This window comes from Jaminaea rosea (assembly GCF_003144245.1).
Source record: "Jaminaea rosea strain MCA 5214 unplaced genomic scaffold BDZ90scaffold_17, whole genome shotgun sequence".
Lineage (NCBI taxonomy): Eukaryota > Fungi > Basidiomycota > Exobasidiomycetes > Microstromatales > Jaminaea > Jaminaea rosea.
In genome coordinates this window covers 85,495-111,174 of record NW_020289991.1, presented here as the reverse complement: position 1 = coordinate 111,174, position 25,680 = coordinate 85,495, and the positions used below count along the sequence as shown (strand labels likewise).

Sequence of the window (25,680 nt, the reverse complement as noted above, 5' to 3'; positions counted from 1 at the left end):
AAGAGGCTGAATAGAAATCGAGGATCAGGGCGCACGCAGCATTCAATTCAACTTCAACCAGCCAATCATCCTCGTCGCCGAAGCAATGAGTAACTCAGCCCCGTCATAGTTCCTTTTACCCCCTGTCTCTCTCTTCGTTTTCTCTCACGCCCTGACCATGGATACATTGTCGCAAGCAGCTGCGCCGGACGCGCCTACTCTCCTCTCTCTCCTTCCTCGCCTCACCTTTACGCAGGGCCTCGTAGTCGGACAACTCAGCATCATATGCGTCGTCGTAGCTTTGGTACGCTACCTACTCTTCGAGGACCACGCCGCGGCTCGAGAGGATGAAGCGGCTTCGAAAGATGGAGAAGACGACTCAGAAGCAAGGCGGCGTACCTTCCCCACCACGTCTTCACCGCAACCGCGTCGCCCCGCCCTCGCAGGGCGTGCTTCTTCACTACTCTCTCTCTCCCTCTCCTCCCTGCCGACACGCGCCAAGTCCCCGCCCATTCCTCCATTGCAAGGTGGAGGTGAGAAAGCCGGTTCGGGTCCTTCGCTGCCCACCTTGGCCCGCATCCCAGATGCGGTAGGATACGATATGGAGACGGGGGCCGACTGTGATGTTGGGTGGTTGAACGTCCTCGTCGCGCATGTGTGGGAGGGCTATCGAGATGATTTTTTGGCAGGAGGCTCACAGTCGACTCCACAGGAAGGCGAGGAGGGTGGTGGAGCGAGACGGACGGCTCGTGACTTCATGCAAGATGTCCTTAACAGACGACGACCCACCAACGCCAGCTCCCCTTCCTTTCTCGACCCAATCAACGTCACCGCCGTACACCCGGGCTCCTCCTACCCACTCCTCAGCAACGCTCGCGTTCGACCGCGGGACGATGCCGGACGAGTTCGTATCGAGGTCGATGTGGACTACAGCGACGTCCTCTCCCTTGACATCACTACGGCTCTCTGCCTCAACTTCCCCCGCCCGCGCTTTGCGGTCCTCCCTCTCTCCCTCGGACTGCGAGTCACCCGATTCTCCGGCACCTTGTCGCTCAGTATCGTCTCGCACCCTTCCGCCAAGCCAGACGAGAGGAGTCGGCATTCCCTGGAGGTCAGCCTTCACCCGGACTTCTTGCTGTTGGCTACATGTAGTAGTCTCGTGGGGAGCAGGGCAAAATTGCAGGATATACCCAAGATTCAGCAGGTGATGCTGCAGCGCATTCGAGGCGCTATATTGGACAAGGTGGGCTGGCCGAAGGTCTGGACTGTGCAGATGCCGGATCTTGTGACGGGTAGGAGGGGCGAGGAGCCTGAGCAGCACGAGGACGGTGTGCAGGGCCAGGACGAGGACGAGGTACTGTATGAGGAGGACGAAGTGGGATATGAGGACGAGGAGGCGCTCTACTACGATGAGGAGACGTACGGCGATGAGCAGGACCGTGCCTATGCGTCAGGCTCAGCCCTGCCCAGACGGAGAGCCTACCTGAACGGCCACCCGCCCGAAGAGCATGAAGCAGACATTACGCCACGGCCGCGACGTCGCTTCGTCAATGGAGCCGCAGCTACCGGGCAGTCATTACCTCGTGGCCCCACACCGACCCCTTCATCGAGGCAACGCCCCCGACGTCCGCCGCAGGCGCCTCATCAACCACCGCCTCTCCCTACGGACCAGATGACCTCCATCTCCCGTCGCCCACCTCCTGCTCGCCCTCAAGTACCGAGGATGAGCACGGCCAACTCGCGAGGTGGCAGGCGGACAGATGGTGTGCGGAGAGATGCAGGTCAACCTCCGCCCCCACTATCGCCACAGCCTCCGATGCAGGGTGTCGAAGCCTGGAGGAAAGAGATGGTACGAAAGACGAGGGGCGGCACGCCGGGAGCGGAAAGGACAATGGGTCGTGGCTGAGTCTGGAATGTGGTAGACTGATTGAGAGAAGTCACGCGTGGGTCGTCATTGCTAATAGTACATGGTGTTGCGGCGGTGCCTCGCCTTCGCCCTCGCCCTCGCCCTCGCTTGGTTGCCTGCGTGTGCGATGTGCCGGTTGCGAGTCGCTAGGTGATCAAGGCTCATCCCACTCGATGCCCATGTACAGCTGCGCGTGCGGGCAGTTGCAAAAGGATGGTCAGCTTGCTACACTTCGGGCTCACGCAGATGATTGACTCTCTTCGTCGGCGCACTCACCGACTTGACCATAGTCATAACGGCCGCAACAAAGGCCTCCAAATGAAAGATGGCCTTTCCTCCGCCTCCTCCCCCTCCACCTCTCGTCCTTAGCTCGTAGAATGCCGCCTTCTCAACAATTGGTGCTCTGAGCGTCTCGTCCACCCTGCCCCCTCCCACCAGATACTCCACCATCGTCTTCAAAATGGTCCTAGGCGGAATGGCGTGCACCAGCAACTCGTACAAATGCGTACGACATTCCAGCAATTTTGCAGGGGACTGTTCAGCGAGTACTAGGTCGCACAGCTTGTGCGTGTAGAGCTCCCAATCCGGCTTTGCGATGGCCACTGAGGAGGAGGCGGATAGGTCCGGTGATTGCATACGGAGAGCTTCTAGGACTAGCAGGGCTTTGCGCAGGTTTCCTTGCGAGTCGGTGTAGATTTGCGTTGCGAGGGCGTCGGGGAGATGGAACTTCTCGCGCTTGGCTACGTGTTGGAGGACGGTGCATGTCTGAGGGCAGGGATGAGCAGGACGATGGATTAGCTACTGGAGGCGTAGGGTTGTAACTTCGCCCGGCGCGTGCACACGTACCTCCTCCTCTGTCGGGGCTGCAACTCGAATAAGCAGGCAACGAGATCGAATGGGCGCGATGATCTTACTGGTGGATGTAGCGCAGAGGATCAATCGCAGGTTGCCCATGTACTTCTCCATCGTCCTGCGCAGCGCTGATTGGGCGTCGCGTGAGAGGGAGTCGGCTTCATTGATGACGACGACTGCAGCGAGGAGGAGGCAAGTCAGCATCGGAAGCCAGCCCCTCCATTGCAGCTCGCAGTCACACGCACCCTTGAACCTATGCTTGGCACTCTGATCGACCTGCTGCGTCATGGCAATCTCCTTCAACACATCCTGAATGACCAGCCTATCCCACCCGCCAGCATCACTCGGCGTCAACTCCTGATGATACGCCGATGACACGATGTTTACATCTATCTTCCTCTTGCTAGGATTCAAAAAGATGCGCTGGTCGATCTTGAGTTTGTGGGCGGCAGGACCAAAGAGCTCCTTGATCAGGGCGTGAATGCGCGTCTTTTTGCCGGCACCAGAGGGGCCGTAGAAGAGAAGATGGGGAACATCGTCGCTGCTGGCTAGGCCGATGAGGCGATCTGAGAGTGCGGTGTGGTAGTGGACGTCGCTGAGGGAGCGAGGTCGGTATTGGTCGACGAAGAGCATCCCGAGAGGCTGGGGAAGGAGGAGCCGTGGTGAGGTAGTGAAAGCGAAAGTGTTGGCTCGCTGCGCTGAGCTCACCAACGCCCGCTCGACCGTCTTGTCTTCTCGCTCGAGCGAGCCGCTGCTTCCGTGTCTCCGCGTCGCGTCGAGGGCCAGAAAGTGGGACGCGGGTTGAGAGAGCTGCGAGTTGTCTTTCCTTCATTTATTCACACCGTTCCTTCCATCATCATCGTCCCTTCATCTCTACCGGCCATGTATGCCGGCGAAGATGATCTCGAGCTGCTAGAGGAATACGACTTGGAGCATGACTCGGATGACTCGCGATCAGACGGAGAGCGAGGGGTTCGCGATGATGCATACGAGGACGAGGCACACGCGAACACGCCTGAAGAGGTAGAAGCGGCTATCAATGAGGTCAAGGGGACGGTAGTCGAGGTAGTGAGCGCTCTTGGTGGACTGGAGGATGTTGAAGTCGAAGGGAAGATCGAGACGGTCTACGTGTTGGGCGATGATTGCTTGCGTGAGTGTGGACATGACGCTCGACTCAACGCGTACTTCTTGTTCACTCCCTCTGCCCCACTTCATCGCGACGACAGGCTGCCTGCGCGACCTCCGCCGTCTCTGGCGTGAGGGTGGCGACGATCCAAATCGCATCATAGCGCATGTCTTCTCGCAAGTAGGCGTCCTCCAGAACCTCATCCCTCTCCTCCTGAAAACAGCCGGCGGGGACGAGCGCTCCTCCAAAATTTCCCTCGCCTGCGTCGACTTGCTCACCTCGATCACCTGGCCAATCGACGCCCAAGCGGAAATGCGTGCCGCGAAAGCGCGAGGGGAGGATGCGAGCCAACTGGCCCACTTGATCGCGCTGGAGCAGAGCATGGTAGCTTACAAGGCAGCGGTGCTTCGTACCCGCTTGGGGGAGTCAAGGGGCGACTCGGCGAGCAGGGATACTCTGGGTTGTGTGATGCGATACGTCCTTCTGCCCTCACTCAGCAAGCACAGGTCTCAGCGCACGGAGAGGGACAGCGGGACGATTGCTATGTCTCTACATCTTTTTCGCAACTTGCTGGCCATCAGGGACCCTCTGGCTACGACACTCAGCAGTAATGAGCAGATCGCTGAGTCTACGCTGCAGAGCGATCTCGTCTGCGCTATGGCGCGCACGCACGTGCTGGAGACATTGCTGATGCTGGCAAATGGGGCGGATAAGGCAGAGTTCAATCAGTGGAATGTGGTGACTGCGGATTGTATCTTTGCGGTCTACGGTGGGGAGAGAGCCGCCGCGATTGCTTCACCCTCAACGGCATCAGGCAAGAGCAACGAGAGCGGTGCGGCTTCCTCTTCTACCGCTTCTTCATCCTCATCCGCGCAGCTGCGCTCCTTCCTCGACGCTGAAGCACGACAACGCCGCAATGCAGCTCCCTCGTCCTCCCGCCACTCCCGGTTCGGCACCACCCTCTCCTTCTACACCACCAGCGGCGATCGTCGCGTCGCCCGCACGCAAAACGCTCTGCGCAAGTCAGTCTCCGAGCTGCGTCGCGACAACGATCAGAGGTCACGGCGCAAGTTCAGGCGACGCACCAAAGTCAATGAAGCTGGTGCTCCTCGCGTTCATGCCGAGTGGACCAAGCCGGCACGGGAGGCGCTACAGGACTGGGCGGATCGTTTCTTGCTCAGCAGTGGCTTCGAGACGCTTACGAGGAGTGTGCTCAAGGACATTGCAAGCGAGAGGGAGAAGGTGGGGGATTTGGACGAGGCGAGAGTGAAGGTCATGTTGCTTGGCGCTTTCTTCCTCGATTGGTTCAGGGTCAGGCGATGTGAGGAGGAGGAGAAACTAGCGGCTACACTCACACCCGCTACAGAGAACGCAGCACCAGGCGAGTCTTCTACCCCAGTCGTCCAACCACCTCGCGCCCGTTGGTCATTCGCCCTCCTGGACTCCTGGCTCCAAGAGTGGTCCTTCAAGATGGTTCTCGTCCGCTCACTCGACTCGCTGGAGTCGAAGCACTGGCTCGAGCTCTCGGCGGCCGTACAGCTCTGGATGTCTCTTCTTCGCCTCGTGGAACACATGTCTCGCAAAGGCGACGAAGCAGCGCAGGAGGGAGCTGACCATTTGTTGGCCAACCATTTCTACCATGCCGAGACGCTCAAGGTTTGCTTGAGTATCGGGCGATGCTACACGACGCAGTCTATGGAGTTCTTGGATCTGATTGTGGCTTTCCTTACGGTCATGCCGAGGATGTTGGAGAAGTACTCGCAGGACAAGGTGCGTGCGAGCCACGGCCCATGATAGAGTAGCTCTCGCTCACGATGCCCCTGTCATCCTTTCGCTCCGCAGGAACACCTCTTTGTCCGAGCGAAGAAGGCCCGTCAGAAGCGCAAAGACAATGGCCAAGACAACGAGGACGACGATGCTGCCCCGCGCCGTGCCGAGGACCTCTACATCGAGCGTCGCGTCTCCTTCACCCGCTTCCAATCCTCCCTTGCCACGCGTCCCCTCGTTGAAGCCTGTGTAGGCTACCTCTGCAAATGGCGCGACTTCACCCGGCCCGCAGAGCAGCTCAGTAACGTCGTCGCCATCTTGCACCGAATAGCCATCAAGGCCGGCGACGTGCGCGCATTCTTCCCTGCGCACATCCGAGTGGCGCTTGCTGGCATTGAGGACAAAGGCGAGCTCTACGCCGCTATGCAGCCCGTAGCACCGCGAGCGGCGGGTGATGCCAAGAAGCTGGTGCAGTACTGTCTCAAGAAGTTTGAAAAGCTCGACAAGGAAGAGAAGGAGCTTTGGCAGCAAGGCAAGAAGCCGCCCAAGCCTCCGAAGGCCGTCAAGTTGCCTCGCGAGGTGGAAGTCAAGCCTGGCTTCCCGAGGGACAGCTGTGTGGGCATCGCCGTGGGGCTGTTGGCAGAGCAGGGGCACCTTGCGCGCGTTTCGTGGGTCAAATCGGCGCTCGAGATTGCCAGTCAGGACCGACTCGACGTCATCAAGAGCACGGATGGGCCGATGTGGCGCGAAGCTCTCCGCCAAGGCTTGCCAGATGGCAACGAAGAGGCGCTCGAGCAAGCTGTGGCCCGCAGTCTTGCCGTCGAACCACCTTCCGCCGAAGCCCTCTCTCTCGTGGCGCCTCACTCCCTTCCTTACTGGGGCGATGCCCCTCTACAACACGATGCCACGACTCTGCCGGCCCTCAAGCTCTTGTGCCGCCTCCTTGGCCTGGAGAGCGATGAAGACGACGATACCTGCTGGCAGTGGCGCATTCCTGCTGATGTACTGCCGGGAGACCTGGAGGCGGACGTCAAGCTGATGGACCGCTTCCTGGAAGCGCCCTTCGAGCTTCCATACGGAGCGGAACGCTACGAGGACTTGGTTCAGCCGGCGAGGAAGAGGGTTGCGAAGAAGCCGCAGGCGACCGTGGCTGTACGCGCCGAGCAGGGCGAGGTCAGCGGCAGTGACAGCGACGAGAGCACTGCTGCATCCTCATCGGACGACGACGAAGAGCTGGGAGGCACACGCCGTCGTGGTCATCGACGACGCAAGGACCTGGCAGGCGATTCACGCAAGCGCAAGGGCTTCAGGCGCAGAGCTCCCGCCGGTGCCAATCAAGGCTTCCTCGGAGAGGGTGACATGATCGACTCAGACGAGGAAGAGCAGATTGAGAGGATGTGGCGCGCTCAGAATAGTGGTGCTGGCGCAAGCTCGCCTGTCAGTAGCGCGAGGCCAAGCCGTAGTCCCGTCGCTGCGGGCAGGGTCAGCACTCCGCCTACTTCACCGCCGAGGGAGGAGGGGGAACGCAGGCCCAAGAACAAAAGCAACGCTCTCTTCCTTGGTTCTGATGTGGAGGACAGTGACGCGGACGATGATCACGACCTGCCGCAGCCCTCCCGCCAATCAAGCACGCGCTCATCGCTCTCGCTCTCGCCGTTCAAAGTCACGCCAAGCCCGCAACCAGCGGCAAGGAAACGCACTGCGGCCGTCTTGTCTAGCGAGGACGAGGATGACGAGGATGAGAGACCGATGTCAAGGGCAACGTTCACAAGGAAGTACCCCGCGTTTGTAGGACAGGATAGTGATGTGGACACCGATGATGAGGATGTGGTGATTAGGGTGCGACGGCCGACTATGATGGAGTTCATGAACAGGGCCGATGATGACGACGACGACTAGACATGGCGTGACAAGCTTTATGACAATATGCAATAACTTCTCAGCTCCACAGACTTCAACAACAGCCCTCTTCTTGGTGCCATTGAAGCGCTCCGCTCACACCTCGACCTCTTTCGCCTTCACTATCAAACATTCGTACCTGGCATAGACCGCCGTCCCAGGCGGAGACGGGGTACACTGTCCGTCCAATGCGTTGAGGCAGCCTAAGTCACATTCGCTCGACTGTGGCAGAGCGCCCAAGGGTTAGCAGTGAAGGTGGCCGACCCGATGAATCAAGCGGACTTACCGTACAAGCCTGCACGTCAAAGTACTGTCGAGGGTAAGCTTTGAATGACTTGCAATAGGGGATGCGTCCGATCGCTTGATTGTGGACGTAGCCATGGATCAGGAGAGGATCGCCTGTGCAGTCGCTGCAAATGAGTCGAAGGACATCCAGGTCAGCTCGAATGGAGAGCCCGGGCAAAGAGAGAGCGAACTAACTTGTAGCGATAACACCAGCCTAAACGGACGCGATGAGGAGATGAGGAGACATGGATTACCAGACTTACAAGGATGGCCGTCAGCGTGGTCACGAAATGAGCTGGGGTGAGACGAGCCATGTTTACAGATGAGGTTAGGTGCGAGAGGAGGGATGGGGGCGCTGACGACAGATATTCGCATTTCAGTGGTTGCTTCTCATCACAAGTTCCCCCTGCCCTTCGCCCTGGTCAACAAAGAGGGGATAGGGCAAAAATGACATTACCGGCTCGATGGCGCTCTGAAGCTACATTGCAGCGTGAGAGGTAGGTCGGACACGACTTCGGCACACTGCGTCTAGGGCAGCCCACCACGCAGAATACAGTCGAATCTAGGCCTCGTGCTGAGTGGGTCAAGCTTCGTGCACTGACCGATACGAGCCAAGGAGCACGCATCACTGCAGCTTCCCTGCGGGATCGAGCTCTACAAGTCAGCATCTCCGCGTACAGGACAAGCTTTGCGACTCAGCGCCTGCTCACCTGGCAAGCGAATACCGTAGACGGGGGCTCAAGTGCGGCGAGGAAGCTGGAGCAGTGAGGATACTGAGACGTGTTGATATTGTTTCTTTTGTTGCCGCTGTCCCCGTTCACTTGAAGAGGGTCGCCCGTGCAGTCCCTGAGCGAGCGTTTAGACGAGGCGAGAGGAGTGATTCAGGTCAGCAAGGAGTTTGACAGGCAAGGGAGGGCGCTCACTTGTTGCTGTAGCACCAACCGAGCTTGACTTGAGTGGCTGAGGAGGCAGCTGCCAGGATGAAGATGGCGGAGAGGAGGGAGGCGAGCTTGGTCATGTTGGGCTGGTCGTGCGTGAGGTGAGGTTGGGACTGACAGCGATGCTCCACGCCCGCTCTTATACTCTCTACCTGTGGTGAAGCTGACGCTGCCCGACGGCTTCATATCAGACCGGGGCAGTGCTCGGGCCGCAGAGGAGACGGCGTGCACTCCGATGACGGTACACGGTACTGTCCGGGATCGAGGCATCGAGCTTTGGACCATCTTGCCGGCGCCAAGCTGTCAGCTCCAGCGCGACGAACTCTCCAGGTGACGGCGACACTCTCGAGAAGTATTCACATTTCGAGGAGAGACATCGGATAGTGTACAGACGAGGATGTGCCCGGCTCTTGTAGCTCTTGCCTGCTTGCCCTCATCAGGCACGGGTAATGCACTCGAAACGCGCATTGGCAGCGCTGCCAGGACTGAGGTAGGTGCACTGCCCTGCCTGACCGATGTTGCAAGGACCGTTGCAGCCATTCTAAAGTAGCGGCGAGGAGACAGTCAGTAGAACGATCACGAGGAAAAAGAAGTATTTCAAACGTAGGCCAGCTCACTTGGCATGCGTACGCCGTGACGGGAGGATCAGGGGCGTGTAGATAAGACTTGCAATAAGGGAATTCCGTGGTAGTGAGGGGCGTCACCGCTTTGCCTGGCTGAGCATTCACTTGGAGATGCTCGCCGGTGCAGTCGCTGTGCAACGACAATGATGTGAGAGATGTCCTTCTTGTGAGTACCGTCCTTGGCATGGCTATAGACTGGCAGCGTGGTTGCAGCTCAACTTACGCATTGCTGAAACACCAGCCCAACTTGACTTCAGCGGCCGAGCTAGTAGCCACGACTGAGCGAGGAGCGACGAGGGCCAAGACGGTGACGAGAATGATAGTGAGCTTCGTCATGATGATGCTTTCGACTAGAGCATGATGGAGAGGAAACGAAGAGAATTTGCACCGGAGCTTCTGATGCCCTTCACTTTGCGCGTATCTCCATTTGCGGTCATGGCGGGCCGATCCGCTAAGCCGTTTCCCCTTTGCCACAAGCGCAGTCGCCGGGGCTATCGAATGACGCTGGAAAGCCGACGCTTATAATGAAGGCGCGAGGGCGGACAGCACGGAGCATTACCCGACTTTCACATCGGCGGAGCCATTGGGCCGTCACGAGGGCGTGGGGTATGGCGACTCGTACGAAAAGTGGCATTGATGATCTGGAGTCGTACATTGGCGCGACACTGTCCGCTGTAATCTTCCCTCAAAGGTAGGCTCTACTTCGCATGCTGCTGAACACACAACCATCGCTCCGTAGGCGCAGGCATGCATTCCTGATCGAAGGGCTCGAAGCATTCACCACAGATCTTGGTCTGCGCGCGTGCGACAAGAGCCCAAGGTAAGCCGCGATTATAGCTGGTACCACTGCTTCGACGCTTGCTTGGTTTCTCACCAGACAAGCGCTCGTCCCTACGCGAGGGGCCGACTGAGGGAGGAATGACATGCAGTATTTGGTGTCCACGAGGCTCACGTTGCTGGCCGGGCCTAGTTCTGTGCCCTTGATGGTCAGGCCAGGAGCTTCAGGGGCGGGCTTGCAGTCCCTGTGCGCAAGCACACAGAAAATTGGGCGATGAGCTGTCGTGCCCTTTGGCGCGCCTGGCCTACTCTTTTTGCAAGCGGTCGGAACTCACTTGGTCTGATAGCAGAGCCCAAGTTGGCCCGCGGTGGTGGGTGAGGAGCAGAAGAACAGCCAGGTGATGGCGAGTAGGCCAAGGTAGTAGCGCGTCATCAGGGTCGTAAAGCCGGGTGGAGAAGATGGCGATGACCCGCTCATTGGCAGATGAGTCGTATCGCACGCACTTGCTTGCGGTCGGGACCTCGGAGCATTGAAGAGGAGACGGTGGCGTGACCGTTGCCGTATCTCGAGATAGTGGTGGCAATCCACGTCGCCGCAGTAGCGATGTCTTGGGCCTTTGGCTCTCTCTCAATCCAGCTCCCTCATCATGATGATCTTCTGCTTTCCGCCCTTCCTCTCCCACGTCAGACACAGGCTCGCAACACTCCCATCCCTCGCTGGTGGCGTATAGCAAGCATCGCTCGCCTCATCAGCCTTCAGCGTCTTGCAATTGCCGTCGCAACCCTCCTCATCGCAAACTTCGATGGTGAATAGGCCAGGCGTGTTGGCGGGATGGAAGCTCTGGCAGCCAGCGGCGAGGGTGAGAGGGCCAGGTTGGTTAGGGGAGGAGCGCACTGGGAAGCCGTAAGGACCGCTCGGTGGTTGTGAGCATGCGCGTCTGAGGTGTGGAAATGGTAACAGAGGTCAGAGACACAGTCGTTCCGAGGAGAATGGGCGGGCGCAGCATACTCACGCGCCATAGCACGAGCCTACGATGACCTGATCAGCCGCCACGGCTGAGGTTGTTGCGACCATGAGGAGGAGAAGGGTAGCGATTCTCTGTTGTATGTTGGCGAGCATGATGGTCGATGATGTTGGTGTTGTCGCAAAGACATTCTCAAGCTCGATCGATCGTTTTATGAGCGATTGCATGGCCCCTCGACGACCAACGCGCCTCAGGAGCATAAACGCAACGCTCCGTCGCGTCGGCCCGCTCGTCTCTCCTTGCCGTGCCGCCGTTAACGTTCATCGGCCGCTACCGCGATCGCGGGCCGCAAGCACGAGGAGCTCGCCCCCCCCCCCCCCCCCCCCCCCCCCCCCCCCCCCCCCCCCCCCCCCCCCGCGCATCTCACATTCCCCACCTCCCCATCTCCCATTCAACCTTCCTTTCGGACCGTCTTCGAGCGAGGCGTCGCGCTTTAGGCACCCTCCTGCAAGCTCCAACTGTTCTTGTCTAGCTCTTCCTGCAGCAAGGAGCGAATCTCGTCGACCATGCTTGAGTCGACGAGGAGGTGCGTCTCGTCGAGGTCTTCTATTACGAAGCGGGCGTTGTTGGGGCGTGACTCTTCGAGGGAGAGGAGCAATTGTTTCAGAGCAGCATCGCAGGTCAAGAGAGTGGAGCGGATAGCACGCATTGTGCGCGATGAGGGGAGGATGGTTTGGTTGGGAGGGAGACAAAGGAGTTGAGGTTGCGTGGAGCAAGAGGGCGGAGAGCGGCAGGGCGGGAGCGGCAAGAGCCACGCGGAGAGGGAGTCGCAATCTACGATGAGGACATTGATGAAGATGCTCAGCGCAGAGCTCTATCAGACAGATACTTCATGCAGCAAACACCATTCTGGCTAGAAATGTGATATTATCGGGCTGAAGCCCCCTCAGTCCTTCTTCAGCTCCTTCCTGACCACCATTGTAACCCCCTGCGTCTGCTCATCCTCCCCACCCTGCGCCTCCACAGCGCCGAACAGTGACGCCAGATCCAAGTTGGCCGTCTTTGCCCCTTCGCTACTCGATGCCGCTTCTCCCTCTGCAGGCGCATTGCGCACAATGAACATCTCGAGGCCGTCTCCCACCTCGATGTGTCGCTCCGTCGCTCCTGAGAAGGAGTCCATCGTGATGCGCAACACGGTTGCGAGGTCATAGCTGCCTGGCTCGGGGATGGGGCGGTTCGGTGTGGGGTGTTGGTTCTTGAAGTTGATCTGGCGGGGCGCGGCGCAGAGGTCGGGAGTGATCTTGGGTCAGCATATAGCCACATCCTCTCGCGATTCGTTACGCGCCCGCCACGCACCTGGTTGTCAAGGAAGGGTTGGAGGAGCGACTGTGCAGCACCGGCTGCCCTGCAATGCTCCCTCTCGTAGCTTCCTACAGGATCGAACGAATATACGGCCCCTTTGCCATCCTCATCCACTCCCCCCAAAATATTGTACACGTAGTAGGGGAAGAAACGCTTCCCATACAGCATCGTCGATACCATCCTCGCAATGGCGCTGAGCGACATGTGTGTGCCGTGGTTGTGACGGTACATGACCAGGCGCTGCTTGATGCGGTCTACGAGAGCCTCGGCATCGGCGGAGAAGCCGTTGGTGGCGAGGGTAGCCTTGTCGTTGAGGCGGAAGACTTTGGGCTTGTAGCGGGTTTGGATGTTATAACCTGTTGACTGTCGGGTGTCACCTGCTACAACGCAGAAGTCTGGGCCGGCGATGGCGAGGATAGATCCGCCTGGAGTTGGGGGGGCAGCGATAGAACAGCATTGTCAGCGGACCATCCCATCCGCGAGCCATGCCATCAGCTTGGTTCAGCGCGGCTCGCAGACTCACCATTGCTGTCGTAGGGAGAGAATTGGTGTCCAGTGGGAGTGGCAACCGATTGAGAGGCGGAAGCCTGCGATCTCTGCGGAGCATGCATCATGCCGTTGGACGAGTAGAGCATGGCCATGACGAGAGTGGTGGTGAATCCAAGTGATTGATTGGACGCTCAATTCGCGGTCGACTCGCCCTTGAATGTGGCCCATGCGTAGACGTCAGCCTGTCGTCGTCGTCGTGGCTGGCCGCACGGCTCCGAGGGCTGCTCCAATGCCGCCCCGCCGAGGCCGAGGCCAAGTGAAGCGCTCAGGCCCGCCGAGTGGCCGCCCAGGCGGCCTTGGCTGCGAGGTGAGGTGCTGCCCGCTCGCTCCTTCTCAACCAACACTTCTCATCCTCACCACCCCGCATACATTCACCATGTCAGAAGTAGCGAACGCAGCCACGCCCAAGGCCAGCACAAACGGCAGCAATGGTGCCGCCGCCGCCTCTGCAGCCACGCCCGCCCCTGCCAAGTCCTACAACGTCACCATCGCCAAGATGGCCGGTTCACACGGCAAGCCAGACAAGGCTCACCACGATGGCGAGATGGACCGCCTCAAGAAGGAGATTGAAAAGGTCCAGGGCGAAGTCAACAATGTCAAGTCTCTCTTGTCCGGCGCTGGACCGTCGGCCAATACACCGCAGGGTCAGCGAAGGCAGAAGCTGCGTGCTGAGCTGGATGAGCTGAGGGGACAGCAGGCCGGCAACAAGGGTGCGAGGGGAAAGGTCCTCGATGAGTTGAAGGCATTGCAGGAGCAGACGAACAAGAAGGTGCGGAGGCGATTGCGAGCGCGAGCACTAGCACGAAGCGTTGTTTCCTGCCCGCTCGTGTATGCTGACTCCTCTGCCGTCTCTCCCCGACAGGTCAAGGACCTCCAAGCCTCTCGCAGCAAGTCGTAAGTGCGGCGTGCGGCATGACCGGCATGCATCCTGTCCACCAGCTGCTGACCAACGCTATTCCCCCTCAACGCACCCGCAGTCCCTACAAGACCGTTGCCGACGTCGACTCTGCAATCGCCCGCCTCCAAGCGCAAGTCGAGTCCGGCAGCATGAAGATCGTAGACGAGAAGCGTGCCTTGGCCGAGATGACCAACCTGCGCAAGTCGAGGCGTGGCATTGAGGGCTTCGAGGCTCAGCAGAAGGTGCGTCTGCGCAGTCAAGGGTGGGCGGAGCGAGATCGATTGATTGCTGACAGAGCAGAGCGGCTCACACTTCTCGTCAGGCAATTGATGAGGACCGCAAGCGTGCCGATGAGCTGCGCAAGACGCTCGACAATCCGGAGGGCAGGCAGCTCAGCGAGCGGTACGACGCCATCAAGAAGGAGGTGAGCCCGTGCCGCTCAATATCGAACATTCAGTCCCCGAGCTCACTCATCGTTCTCACTCCCATCGCGCACAGCTCGACACCATCCAGTCCGAGTTTGAGAAGTCTGCCGGTTCGCGCCAGAAGCTCATCGACCAACGCACAAAGCTCTCAGCCCAGCTCGACGATCTCTACGGAGAGAGGAGGGAGCGCAACGGCGCATACAGGCAGGCACAGGATGACTGGTACGCCAAGAGCCAGGCGGAGAGGGAGAAGAGGGCCGAGGCTCAGAGGGCCGAGAGGAAGGTGCGCGAGAGCGTCTGCTGACTGGGCGAGCCCACGAACATAAAGCTGATACTTCGCATCCACACACTCGCACGTGCAGGCACACGAGGACTCGAAGCGCAAGGAGCAGGAAGCCCTCATGCGCGAGGAAGCCGCCATGCCCGCCTTTGCCCAGGAGATCGAAGACTGCGACGTCTTGATCGCCTACTTTGGCGGTAACGCAACGCAGAGCGCCGCAGCAAGCAAGGCCACGCCGTCGTCGGTACCTGGAGCCAAGCAGCTTGACGTACGTAAGGTTGAGGCCGACACGTCGTACGGCCAAGCGATCAAGAAGAAGGGCAGCGAGAGTGCCGAGGACTCGTACTTTGCTGGTTCTTCCGCGGGAGGGAAGAAGGGGAAGAAGCAGGGCAGTAAGAAGGGCAAGCCGCTTGCTCTTGGTGAGGCTCCTGCGGATGAGGATGAGACTCCTGCGGCTGCAGCGCGCAGCGACCTCAAGGTTCCCGTCGGCCACCTCAGCGCTTTGCTCTCTCTCTCGATCCCCCCGCCCACCAGCTCGGCCGACGTGCCTCGCGTCGTCGAGAATCTCAAGCTCAAGCGTCGCTACTTTGTTGAAAACCAGGACAGGAAGACGAAAGAGAGGATCGAGGAGGTGGAGAAGCGATTGGGCAAGGCTGCCATTGTCGACGGTGGAGAGGAGGGAGAGAAGGAGGCGAGCGCATAGCGGGCGAGATCGGGGGGACGATCTTTATACTACCTACTACACTCGTCGTCAAAAATGCGAACAATCTGCGATCCATTGAGAGGCATGTGCAATGCTTGTCCATGAAAGGGGGAGTCTACATGAGAAGGAAAGAGGTATCAAAGCGTCCCAACTCAGAGGCACACGCGCCTATGGCAACGAAGTGTAAAGCTTGAGCAGTTTCTTGTAGTCTGGTGTGCCCAGTCCCGTCACGGGGTCCCACCCTCGAACAGCCGTAAATCCAGGCGTGTTGCATCCCTGATTCCCACCCTCAGTGATGTCCTTGAGCACCTCTGGGTGGGCGTAGAGCGTCGGATTGACGAAGCCCACGGGCCCCTTACCGATGCGGGCACGCTCCTCGTTAATCCGAGAGAAGATGGCCGCGACCACTGGCGCTGAAGCTGAGGTGCCGAAGACGTGAGCGTACTGTCCATCAACGCGTACGAGATACTTTGCTCCGTTGGCTGAGATGTCCGGGAAGGCGCGCGACGTTCCCGTACCGTTGTAGACTCTGGGCGACTGGTAGGAAGGGCGATGTTGAGAGAGGTACGTGCCGACGGCACTCTTCTGGTAGTCTGGGATGGAGAAGACGTTGGAGAAGCCTCCACCCGAGTAGATGGTTGTCTCGCAAGCCTCCTCTGGATCATTGACCGTCTTTCCCGGCTTGATCTGCGTGGCTCCTACGGACGTGATGTAGGGGCACGTAGAGGGGAAGCTGGGGTTGAAACGACCCCCCTGCGACTGGTCGATATACTCCGATGAATTGGTGAAAGAAATGCACTGCCCATTATTCCCACTGACACCGTAGTCGCCGGAGGAGAAGAAGAAACTGACGCCTTGCAGGGCGATCTTGGCGTACTCGTTGCATTGGCGTTGCTCGTAGAGAGGGGTCAGGTCCGCCTCGTTGTAGCCGTACGAGGTCGAGATGACCTTAGTGGCTGCGATGCCACCGCACTGCTTGGGGCCCTTGTAGGCGAGGGGGTCCGTCGAGTTGTCAGGGTAAACGGCGTCCTGGCTAGGGTCGTCGTTGGCACAGAAGGAGCCGTCGAGGGCGTCGAGGAAGTCGGAGAAGGAGGCGGATTCAATGGGGTCGCCGACTTGGTAGAGGGTCGTCTGCGGGCGCCATAAGAGGCAGGGTTAGCGGGGAGAGCGAGGTTGAGAGGAGCCAGGTCGCCCGCTCACCTGGGTCTCGGCGAGGGCCATAGCGTATTCGAGGTCGAGGTTTGACTCGCCATTGTACTCGAATGATTCTGTGCGGGGCACAGCGATGAGGTCAATCGCCATGATTCCGTACAATGACGCCCGACGCGAGCGCACACTCACGATTCACCGTCTGCGCGTAGCCGCCGTCAATTGAGACGACCTTGGGCTTTGTGTACTTCAAGCCCTTTGCATACTGGCTGAAGAAGTAGCTCAGGTCTTCTTGGCGGTAAGCCTGCGGGGTGTACTCGACAATGCCCAGCCCATCCTGAATCTTGGCTTCTCCCTCAAGCTTCGGCAGGCCATAGAGGGCGCGCAAGCAGATGGGAACGATGGAGTTTGAGCAGTTCTTCAAGTCATTGACGATGGGGTGCGGGTGGCCGTCGGGGAGTGGGGCGAGGGGGACAAATTTGGGCTCGGAGGTGGACTGGCCGGGGTAACCGAGTGACTTGCCGATGCCGACAACGCGGGGAGCGTGGTTGGGGGCAGGGTGGTTGGGCGAGGGGTGAGGGTGGGCGCCACGGCGTTGGAGGGAGGAGTCGAGGTTGCCGCTGTTGTCGCGCTTGACCTTGGCGTCGAAGTGGAGCGTGGGGGTGATGAAATCCTGGCGAGGTGTGCGAGAGGGAGCAAGTTGTCAGGGCGCGCAAGGCATTGTGAATCTTTCGGGCTTACGCACGATGTGCTCTACAAGCCTTGCCGGCACGTGGTACTCATCGGTGCCTACGGTGACAATGCCCGAGTCGGCGTGCTCGTACTCGTGGAACGTCGTGCGCAACAGTCGCTCAGCCTCTGCTGCAGAGAGGCGTACGTTGAGCCAACCGCGAGATACGGAGGGTGAGATGCGCGTCGATCCAATGCCATGCAAGGTCATCCAATCCGAGACGCTTGAGACGGTCTCTTGCGAGGGGGCGAACGTAGAGGCGACTCGAGCGGCGTCCCAGTGCTGCGCGTGAGGCGAGTCAACGCAAGACAGTCAGCAGACGAGTCAGAGCGTGGAGAATCGGGGTCTTCACGCCCGCTCACCTGTCCAAAGGCCTTGCTGTCGGGGTGCGACACCTCTTCGAGGTACTCTTGAATCCTGTCTAGGTTCTGCTGCTTGAGGGCGATTGACACGGGAATCTCGAAGTGAGGCGAGAGGCGGTCGCGCTTCACCCAGCCCTGCGGGAGGGCGTTGCGTCGCTCGTGAACGACGTGATCCTCATCGCGGGTGGTGAGGCGGGAAGAGGGGAGGGCGAGGGCCGTGGCTGAAAGGAACGTGAGGAGGGCGAGGTGGACTCGCATCGTGGCGCGAGGAGGGTAGGGGTAGAAGGGAGAGGTGATGATGAGGGGGCACTGGACCACGTCACATCGTCTCTCGCACTTTTATACGCGCTTGCAACGCCTTATCGTTGCCTACTCGTCGCGGTGAGCGGGGCAACGGGGGTCGAAGAGCAGGCGGCCACGGCACGGCCACGCTCACCTCGCTACGTTAGCGTGCGAACACATCGCGCTACTCGATGGGGCAAGTGGCAGCGATCGACGGCGACGAGGCCGATATCTTTGCGCGTGCTTGTGTGCTTCTTCTTCGCGTACTTGCGTGCGTGCGTGCGTGCGCGCGGCCGGAAGAAGAGCTCATCCGGCGGTCAGCCGACCGGCTAAGCCGGATGTGGCGCAGCGAGAGGAGAGGTGTGAAGGAGCGAGGATGTGGGGCCGGAGGTTGGAGACGCAGGTAGGGCGCAATATGCATCACGGCTATGCGAGAAGCAAACAAAAGGCCGCGGCGGGCGAGCAGAGCGGGAGGCCAAGTGGACGTGCGCGGGCGGCGCCGGGGCGTGATACGGTAATACCCTCGCGCGTCGCTGCTACGCCAGGGTGCGTCGATTAGGTACTGATGGGCTGTTCACGCTATCGTGTGATCTGGGTGTTTCTAGCCGGACTGTTGTGCTGCAAAGAAGCTTCCCAACGACTTGGAAGACACGCAATGTGCAAACGCCTCACCCGTTGCTTATTCATTGCGAGCGAAAGAGCGCCGACGATATCAAGTTGGTGGGGAGGGAGTGGTGGAGGGCGCAGGCTTATCTGTCGACGACGCAGCGAGATCAGCGAAGACTTCGTGTTCACCGGCGGCCTTGAGTTGTTGGATAGACTTTGTCCACAGCTCCTCTGCAACGCTATCATCGAGACAGAGCTTGCAGAGCTTCGAGGTGGAGAGAATGCCGTACGGCGTAAAGCTGGCGTGGCGGCGCGATCACGCGAGGGCCGAAGCGATCAGCTTCGATGCTAGCGATCCCGCTCGGGGGCGGTGCACTCACAATTCGCCACGATAATCCTTCTCCTGGATCTCGCTCGATGTTGCAGCGAATAGCGTTGTAAGGCCGGATTCTTCTGGGCTCATCTGTGCGCGCGCGTGCGTGCGCGCGTGCGTTAGGACGTGCGTTAGGGCGTTTCGATCTCATGTTAGCGCCTCTTGTCGCCACCGAAATACCTCGCCCCTTGCCCCTCGCCGCGCACGCTACTCACCGCAATCGCCCCACCCACGGCCTTGGCCGCTCCCTTGGTCCATCGCTCCCACATGCCCACTTCAGCGCCATGGTCGCGCTGATGTCCGTCTGCAAAGAAGATGTCGGAGAAGAAGACGCCCGCGTGTAGAGTGTTAGTGCGCAACCCCTCTACCTCTCGAGTGAGGGCGGCTAGGCGACGAGCAAACAGGACATTGCACATCTTGGTGCGAGCGTAGGCATTCAGGCGTGACCAGCCGCGACCCGAGTCAATGGTAGGCTGGTCGAGCAGCCAATTGCGGTCGCCTACGAGACCGAGCGTGTCCACGTGAGCGGTCACATCTGCCGCCACGATGACGATGCGCACATCTGCGCCTGGTGTGGCTGCCGTGTTGCGTAGGAGGGGGAGGAGCTGAGAGACGAGGAAGAAGTGGCCGAGGTGGTTCGTCGAGTAGGTGAGCTCGTGGTTTGGGGTCGTGGGGGCGAGGGAGAAGGAGGAGGGGACTATGGCCGCGCCACAGACGAGGATGTCCAGGCGGGAGGTGGAAGACTGGACGCGCGGATGTCAGCGTCGAGTGAAGAGAAGACTGTTTAGTGTGCACACCGCCGTCTCACCTTGACTCGCTCAGCCCACACCTTGACTTTGGCCACGTCAGAGAGCTCCAAGCTCACGTCCTCGGCGAGGAGCTCAGCGCTTCCGCCTTGATGACGGCGCAATGACGGATCCGCGAGTGCGGCATCGATCTGCTGCTTGGCGTTGGCGCCCTTGGCATGGTTGCGGACGCCGAGGAAGCTGCGGCGCGAGGCGCGAGGCGTGAGTTCAGCGAGAGCTTGGTCTGGCAGCCACGTCGCGCTCACTCACACCTTGGCACCACTCAAAGCCAACTGCTTGCTGACCTCCAATCCCAGCCCGCTATTCGCGCCGGTGACCACGGCGACCTTTCCACTCAAGTCTGGGATCTGCGTGAGGGTGTAGTGCTTTTGCCAGCCAAAGCCGAAGACCATGGTGGCGATGCGTGAGATGAGATGAGGCGTACTTTGTGGTGTAGAACGAGGTGGACGTGCGCGCCGTGCGTGGGAAAAGGAGCAAAAGAAAGAAAGTTGGACTGGCTCAACCGCCGGCGTCTTGCAAGTGCCCGCGGGGGTGGAGGCCGCGCCGGGCCGTCTCTTCATCCCGAGCGGGTCGCAACGCATCGCGGTACGTACAACGTCAGGGTATCTCATATTGCATCTGCGACTCCGCGACAACGTAGTACACATGGCGCACGCACGTCGCACGCACGTCGCACGCCTAGATATAAACGCCCCTTTCCCCCTCTCCCACGCGCACCTCTCGCCAATCCTCTCCCCCACCCAAGATCTGCACCTCCAGGCCCTGTGGCACTGCTTCGTTCAAAAGCGCAATGCATGTCCACCAAGCCTGCACCGAGACCACTGGCGTAACGACATTCCCCGCCTCCAACCCTTGTAGCCACTCGCGCCAAGCTTGCACCTCCATACATCCGGAGGACGTGGGGTTGGGACAAGCCCGCGGGAGAAGGTGCTGCCGATCGTCCCCCGGGCTAGGCGGTTCCGGCGCCGGCAAAGCGGTGACCGCTCTGGCCCCTGGCGGTGGGAATCGCTCAGCGATGACTGGATTCTTGAGCACAAGTGCCTCGAGATAGTCGAGCTCCCATGCGGCTTCGTACACCCAGGGCTCACGTGCCATCGCCGAGAAGTAATGCGCGAGAGAGGCGGCAGAGAGCGTCGTGGCCGTTGCTACGCTCGCTGAGCCTAACTTCTGACGCGACCAACGATAGTCGCCTGGCTCAAAGCCGTCCGGCTGGCAGGGGAGGCCGTCCGGTATGCCCATGCGACGGCGATATGCGTGGGAGCGGGTTGTGGCGTCGTGGACTACGGAGGAGGGGATGGAGGAGGTGAGGGTGTATTGCGCGGGCGCCGATGATGGGGAGGGGGATGGCGTGGTCGTCTCGGCGGGAAGGTCTAGACCGATCTCGCGCGAGAGACCGCCGCGTATACGCGTCATCTCGTAGAGCTCGACCCAGCGACTCATGCTGGAGAGGAGACGCTGCCAGTCGGCGAACGTGCGCGCGTGGGTAGACGTGTCTTCACTTTGCGTCTCGCGGCCATTAGCCTGCGCAGCTGCCAGCCCCAAGGCTCTGAGCTGCTTGGAGGCGTGGCCTGGCGACCCTGGCCCGTAGCAAAGCTCGAACACCCCTCCCCACCCAAATGCCGGTGCCAAAGCAGATAAGATGGCGAGTGGGAGCGGGTCTGTGGCACCTGCAGGCCACCAGAGCTCTTCCTCTTCGGTCGTCTCCCCTCGCGCGCACTTGGAGAAGATGTTGTCCTCGAACTCGGCATCATCGTCGTGTTGGCTGGACTTGGTGGAAGGCGGGCGATGCGAAGCTTCGAGGCCGGGTTCTGCGGACTGTTTGCCCTTGGCTTTCGCGCTCGGTGAGGAGGGTGAGGCAGCGGAGGACGGAAGGCTGAGAGCCGTTTCTGATGCTTGGCGGAGGAGGGTGAGGAAATCGGGTGACCCACTCGCGCTCCCCGCCCATTCGTTGTTGAGGCCGTCCTTCGTTGCGGGGAGAAAAGCTCCACCGTGCCCTTCGTCCGAGGAGAGGAAGACGGGGTCGAATGAATCGCCTTGGCCTAGTGGGCTGAGTGGATTGCCCGCCGAGTCGAAGCTGAGAGCCGCCATGCTGTCCTCGATTGGGCTCGATGGGATGGGAGGGACAGGAGGTGCATCGCTCTCGACGCTGACTGCGCTGCCATTGCTGGGATCGCGGCGGCGGGACTTGCGACGGCTGCTGAGGATGCGTTGCAGCGTGGAGCTGCGGCGATGCTTCGACTCGGCGGTGCCGCTGCTGGTCTGCCTTGTCAAATCGTGCGAATCATCGTGCGATGAGTGGTCTGAGCCTGGCGAGAGGATGCGACGCAGCCCGCTCCCCTCGCTGGCGCGCACCCCGCTGCTCTCACTCGCTCCTCGACCCCGCGACAAGATGGGCGCAGGCGGCGGTGGACACAAGCCTTTCCCCGCATTGTGCAGGTCCAACCTCACAGGGAAGATGACGCTGCGATTCGCAGCCGCCCCTACGACTAGCTGTGGTGCCGTCCTCCCGGCCGCTGCGCCTCCTCCGCTATGCGAGCGAGCACGCATAATCTCCTCTGCCAGACTCATCGTGTCGTCGTCGAGTGATACGGCCAGCTCGTCCCCCTCTGCTGTAGGCGAGAGGATGTGTCCGCTCTGTCCCAGCGAGAAGGAGGGGCGCGATGCTGAGTTGCCATTGTTGTTGGATGAGGTGCGACGTTTGCGTGAGACCATACGGGCTAGTCGACCTGGACGACGTGTGGGAAGAGGGGCGGTGGAGGTGTCGCCTACGAGACGACCCGTCTGCAGGTCATACCGGGCGTCGAAGAAGTCGATAAGTGCTGAGAAGTGAGGGTCATCGTCCGCTGCAGCGAGGAGGCGCAGAAGCGCTGCGAAGTGTGGGACTGCCTCTGTCGCGCGGGAGTGCTCGAGGAGGTAGGAGATGGTCTGCAGGTCGTGGGCGGGTGGTTGGATGATCAACGGTTGGAGGCGGAGGTTGTTGCCTATTGCAGAGTTGTGCGGTTGCGCGAGCTCGAGCGGGTCCTCCTCTGCCGTCGAGGGGAGGGAGACGTCGCTGCTGTTGCGGGGTACCGCTTGGTAGTGGAGAGAGGGGAGTGGGTCGATGTGCAGAGCAAAGGGGAGGGTGACCACTGCGAGGGGTGTGCGCGGTGTGTCAGTGCAAACGCCTCCTGCGCAGGCGTCTCTCAGCAAGCCGCACGCCGCACGTCGCTCGACTCACATTGATGTAGTCCAGGCTGCGGAGGCTGGGAGGCTACCCCGCCATCATCGCGTCCATCCTTGTCCCCGCTCATGGAGTGCGAATATGAATTGCGAATATCTAATGTCGTCGTATCGGGAGAAGGAGAAGATGTCGCCTTGGCTGCCGCCGTTGAATGATCGATCCTGATCTCATCGATTGGGCCCCCCCGATCCAGGCCCGTCAGTCAGACCCCGCACTGCGCCTGCGCCTGCACCGAGGCTGCTTCCATCTTTGGCCCCTCACGGCGCTCACACCGTGTGATAAGCGGGTGAGACGGTGCGTGAGCGCGTAAAGGGCCCCCCTGGTCTCACGTCGAACGAGGGCCCTGCGTTTAGGGCCTGGCCTGCAGCGGCTTGTTGATTGATCAGGAGACCGTAGGCGAGGGCGGCGCGAGCGAGGTGGAGATGAGCGCGGCGTGGGCGTGGGCGTGGGCGTCGGTGTCAGCGTGAGCCCCTCGGTGCGACGTCATGGCGCACCAAGCCCGCCCTCTCGGAACCGCCGGCCTCGTGGCCCAGTCCGAAGGTCATGGCCCTCGCCCGACGATCGGCCGCACACACTTTCGCGGAGAGTTTGACACACGCCCGGTCATAAGCCACTCGGTTCTGTCAGCATTTGCCCGCATTCTCCTTCTTTGCTGACCCGGCCAAAACGCCTGGCACCTCGCGCCTCGCGCCTCGCACCACAAACGTCTCGGCATCCGGTCGTGCCGGGAATGGCCAAAAAACGTGCGGGCTTGGGTGGAGGGGATGGTGTGTCGCGCGACATAGAAGAAGGAGGGTGAGCGCACACGACAATCGCACTTTCTTCTCGTATCCACAACCACCCACACTCACACGCACACTCCAACATGTCCGCACCTACCGAGCAAAAGTTCACCGGATGGCTTTGCCCCGACAAGACGTCCATCGAGGGCAAGATGGTCTGGGACCAGTACGAGCCCAAGAAGTGGACGGATGATGACCTGCAGATGTGCGTGTGCGCCGCGGCGCGATCCCCTCTTGCGCGCACCCCGCTAATGCTTAGTCCTGTTTGCCCCCACGCCGCGCCACAGGGACATCGAATGCTGCGGTATTTGCATGTCCGACCTCTCCACCATGTCCGACGGCTGGGGTAAGGCTAAGCGTCCCCTCGTCGTTGGCCACGAGATCGTCGGGAAGGTCACCCACGTTGGCGCCAACGTCAAGGGCGTCAAGGTCGGCGACCGTATGGGTGTTGGAGCTCAGGGTGACTCGTGCCACAAGTGCTCCAACTGCGAGAGGGACGAGGAGCCCTTCTGCAAGTGAGTGCGCGTGGCGTGCGACGAGGCGGTGTTTTGCTTCTCGCCGCCTTTGTGCTCCTCGCCCCCTGCTAATGCTTTGTGCTTCTCGCTTTCTTACGCGCAGGGACGGCGTCGTCGGCACCTACAACGGCGAGTTCAAGAACGGCTCTGGCCCCTCATTCGGCGGCTACGCCCTCAAGTGGCGTGGCGAAGCCCACTTCGCTGTCAAGATCCCCGACGGTCTCGAGTCCCACATCGCTGCCCCCCTCATGTGCGGTGGTATCACCATCTTCTCCCCCTTGCACCGCTACGGCACGGGCACCAAGGACGTCAAGAAGGTCGGCATCGTCGGTGTCGGCGGTATTGGCGCCTTTGGTCTCGCCTTCGCCAAGGCCCTCGGCGCAGAGACGGTCGTTGCCATTGGTCACTCGCCCTCCAAGAAGGACGCAGCCATGCAGCTCGGTGCGACCGACTACATCTCTACGGCCGACGGTAGCAAGGAGCTGCTTGGCAAATACAAGCAGGACCTCGACCTCATCATCAACACGGCCAACCACACCTCGCAGGACTACGCTTCCCTCATCAAGTGCCTTCGCCCGCGCGGACACATTGTCAACATCGCCATCCCTCACGGTCCCGTCTGCCCTATCCCCATTGGAGCGCTTATTAGCACGGGAGCTGCCATGGGAGGGTCTTGCGTCGGTGGACCAAAGGAGATTGCGCAGATGTTGCAGCTCGCAGCCGACAAGAAGCCCAACTTTATGATCGAGAAGCGTAACCTCAGCGATGCCAATCAGGCAGTCGTTGATATGGAGGCTAACAAGGCGCGTTTCAGGTACTGCCTCATCAACGACCAGGCTGGCAAGTGACTGCCAGAGCGAAAGAAGGCACAGCTGTAGCCGTGCCCGCCAGTAATATGTTAGAGCTTCCGCGTTCTCTTGCAATGCTAATCAGTCCCAAGTTTCGAGCGTGAGGAGTGATGACAGAAACGAGATGATGCGTTCGGGAGGTTTGACCAGACCGTCAGCCAGGCGGAGCAGGCGGAGCAATCCGAAAATTGAAGGTGGCTCGTGCTCGTGCTCACCGTTCCTCGCCTGCGTCCCTCGCTCACTCATCTTTCCTTTCTCCCCGACCTTGCACAACCACTCATCCGCTCGCCCGCCCGCACCCCATCAGGAACCGATGCGCCATCACCACGCTCCGCGCCCGGGATGAGTGTTCCGCTCAACCTTTCCAAGAATGTCCAGGGCTGATGCGGCTTGGAATTCGCCCTGCAACTCGTGTTGATTGCTGGCAGGTCGCTTTGTTCGGCGCATCGAGAGGTGGGAGGGCTCCACGTCGACGTTGCTCGAGAGTCGTCGTGACGAGATAAGAGCGGGCCCCTCACTTTTCACCACCTCCCATCGTCATCCTCCTCCCTTTTTCCCCCCTCCAGCCAGCAGCCTCAACCTCAACCTCAGCAGAGCGTAGCACACCACACACCACGAAGGGGCTGGGCAGGCGCCTCTCTGCGCCTTCCTGGCCCTGTCTATTCACACCAAT

General features: G+C 60.3%; 13 protein-coding genes across 13 annotated transcripts; 4 read left to right on the top strand and 9 right to left on the bottom strand.

Annotated features, from left to right (window-relative positions):
* The first annotated feature begins 46 nt into the window (after positions 1-46).
* On the top strand, positions 47-2,235 carry BDZ90DRAFT_234515 (hypothetical protein). Its single transcript, XM_025507046.1, has 2 exons — positions 47-2,072; positions 2,162-2,235. The coding sequence occupies exon 1, from the start codon at positions 158-160 to the stop codon at positions 1,883-1,885; it is 1,728 nt and encodes a 575-aa protein (XP_025359515.1). The 5' UTR covers positions 47-157; the 3' UTR covers positions 1,886-2,072; positions 2,162-2,235.
* BDZ90DRAFT_243914 (P-loop containing nucleoside triphosphate hydrolase protein) lies at positions 2,062-3,370 on the bottom strand (the record flags this gene model as incomplete). Its single annotated transcript, XM_025507448.1, has 3 exons — positions 2,062-2,650; positions 2,726-2,913; positions 2,983-3,370. 3 exons carry the CDS (start codon positions 3,368-3,370, stop codon positions 2,111-2,113), a joined length of 1,116 nt encoding a protein of 371 aa, XP_025359514.1. The 3' UTR covers positions 2,062-2,110.
* Positions 3,371-3,619: 249 nt separating this feature from the next.
* Positions 3,620-7,529, top strand: BDZ90DRAFT_228599 (hypothetical protein; the record flags this gene model as incomplete). The annotated part of the gene is made up of 3 exons (XM_025504821.1): positions 3,620-3,887; positions 3,964-5,633; positions 5,706-7,529. 3 exons carry the CDS (start codon positions 3,620-3,622, stop codon positions 7,527-7,529), a joined length of 3,762 nt encoding a protein of 1,253 aa, XP_025359513.1.
* Positions 7,530-8,603: 1,074 nt separating this feature from the next.
* BDZ90DRAFT_88341 (hypothetical protein) lies at positions 8,604-9,503 on the bottom strand. The gene is made up of 3 exons (XM_025509920.1): positions 9,370-9,503; positions 9,113-9,293; positions 8,604-9,037 (listed from the first exon to the last, which is right to left on the bottom strand). The coding sequence occupies exons 2-3, from the start codon at positions 9,290-9,292 to the stop codon at positions 8,696-8,698; spliced, it is 522 nt and encodes a 173-aa protein (XP_025359512.1). The 5' UTR covers position 9,293; positions 9,370-9,503; the 3' UTR covers positions 8,604-8,695.
* A 477-nt stretch (positions 9,504-9,980) lies between these two features.
* Positions 9,981-10,769, bottom strand: BDZ90DRAFT_88345 (hypothetical protein). Its single transcript, XM_025509921.1, has 2 exons — positions 10,488-10,769; positions 9,981-10,397 (listed from the first exon to the last, which is right to left on the bottom strand). The coding sequence occupies exons 1-2, from the start codon at positions 10,628-10,630 to the stop codon at positions 10,061-10,063; spliced, it is 480 nt and encodes a 159-aa protein (XP_025359511.1). The 5' UTR covers positions 10,631-10,769; the 3' UTR covers positions 9,981-10,060.
* Positions 10,770-10,780: 11 nt separating this feature from the next.
* BDZ90DRAFT_262754 (hypothetical protein) lies at positions 10,781-11,272 on the bottom strand (the record flags this gene model as incomplete). Its single annotated transcript, XM_025508525.1, has 2 exons — positions 10,781-11,090; positions 11,166-11,272. 2 exons carry the CDS (start codon positions 11,270-11,272, stop codon positions 10,781-10,783), a joined length of 417 nt encoding a protein of 138 aa, XP_025359510.1.
* Positions 11,273-11,585: 313 nt separating this feature from the next.
* Positions 11,586-11,879, bottom strand: BDZ90DRAFT_234511 (hypothetical protein). Its single transcript, XM_025507045.1, has one exon. It carries the CDS (start codon positions 11,824-11,826, stop codon positions 11,611-11,613), a length of 216 nt encoding a protein of 71 aa, XP_025359509.1. The 5' UTR covers positions 11,827-11,879; the 3' UTR covers positions 11,586-11,610.
* Positions 11,880-11,949: 70 nt separating this feature from the next.
* On the bottom strand, positions 11,950-13,093 carry BDZ90DRAFT_243907 (putative PRE7-20S proteasome subunit; the record flags this gene model as incomplete). The annotated part of the gene is made up of 3 exons (XM_025507447.1): positions 11,950-12,384; positions 12,474-12,904; positions 13,003-13,093. The coding sequence occupies 3 exons, from the start codon at positions 13,091-13,093 to the stop codon at positions 12,064-12,066; spliced, it is 843 nt and encodes a 280-aa protein (XP_025359508.1). The 3' UTR covers positions 11,950-12,063.
* Positions 13,094-13,363: 270 nt separating this feature from the next.
* On the top strand, positions 13,364-15,524 carry BDZ90DRAFT_234509 (hypothetical protein). Its single transcript, XM_025507044.1, has 6 exons — positions 13,364-13,797; positions 13,891-13,922; positions 14,006-14,168; positions 14,249-14,350; positions 14,425-14,634; positions 14,714-15,524. The coding sequence occupies exons 1-6, from the start codon at positions 13,405-13,407 to the stop codon at positions 15,332-15,334; spliced, it is 1,521 nt and encodes a 506-aa protein (XP_025359507.1). The 5' UTR covers positions 13,364-13,404; the 3' UTR covers positions 15,335-15,524.
* Positions 15,419-18,066, bottom strand: BDZ90DRAFT_88311 (subtilisin-like protein). Its single transcript, XM_025509919.1, has 6 exons — positions 18,012-18,066; positions 17,576-17,944; positions 17,229-17,495; positions 16,676-17,156; positions 16,535-16,602; positions 15,419-16,465 (listed from the first exon to the last, which is right to left on the bottom strand). The coding sequence occupies exons 2-6, from the start codon at positions 17,831-17,833 to the stop codon at positions 15,503-15,505; spliced, it is 2,037 nt and encodes a 678-aa protein (XP_025359506.1). The 5' UTR covers positions 17,834-17,944; positions 18,012-18,066; the 3' UTR covers positions 15,419-15,502.
* A 664-nt stretch (positions 18,067-18,730) lies between these two features.
* BDZ90DRAFT_234508 (NAD(P)-binding protein) lies at positions 18,731-20,038 on the bottom strand. Its single transcript, XM_025507043.1, has 4 exons — positions 19,892-20,038; positions 19,645-19,822; positions 18,844-19,579; positions 18,731-18,762 (listed from the first exon to the last, which is right to left on the bottom strand). The coding sequence occupies exons 1-3, from the start codon at positions 20,032-20,034 to the stop codon at positions 18,989-18,991; spliced, it is 912 nt and encodes a 303-aa protein (XP_025359505.1). The 5' UTR covers positions 20,035-20,038; the 3' UTR covers positions 18,731-18,762; positions 18,844-18,988.
* A 102-nt stretch (positions 20,039-20,140) lies between these two features.
* BDZ90DRAFT_234507 (hypothetical protein) lies at positions 20,141-23,276 on the bottom strand. Its single transcript, XM_025507042.1, has 2 exons — positions 22,860-23,276; positions 20,141-22,770 (listed from the first exon to the last, which is right to left on the bottom strand). The coding sequence occupies exons 1-2, from the start codon at positions 22,930-22,932 to the stop codon at positions 20,321-20,323; spliced, it is 2,523 nt and encodes an 840-aa protein (XP_025359504.1). The 5' UTR covers positions 22,933-23,276; the 3' UTR covers positions 20,141-20,320.
* A 348-nt stretch (positions 23,277-23,624) lies between these two features.
* On the top strand, positions 23,625-25,018 carry BDZ90DRAFT_234506 (GroES-like protein). The gene is made up of 4 exons (XM_025507041.1): positions 23,625-23,657; positions 23,752-23,849; positions 23,932-24,159; positions 24,263-25,018. Exons 2-4 carry the CDS (start codon positions 23,797-23,799, stop codon positions 25,005-25,007), a joined length of 1,026 nt encoding a protein of 341 aa, XP_025359503.1. The 5' UTR covers positions 23,625-23,657; positions 23,752-23,796; the 3' UTR covers positions 25,008-25,018.
* Positions 25,019-25,680: the final 662 nt, after the last annotated feature.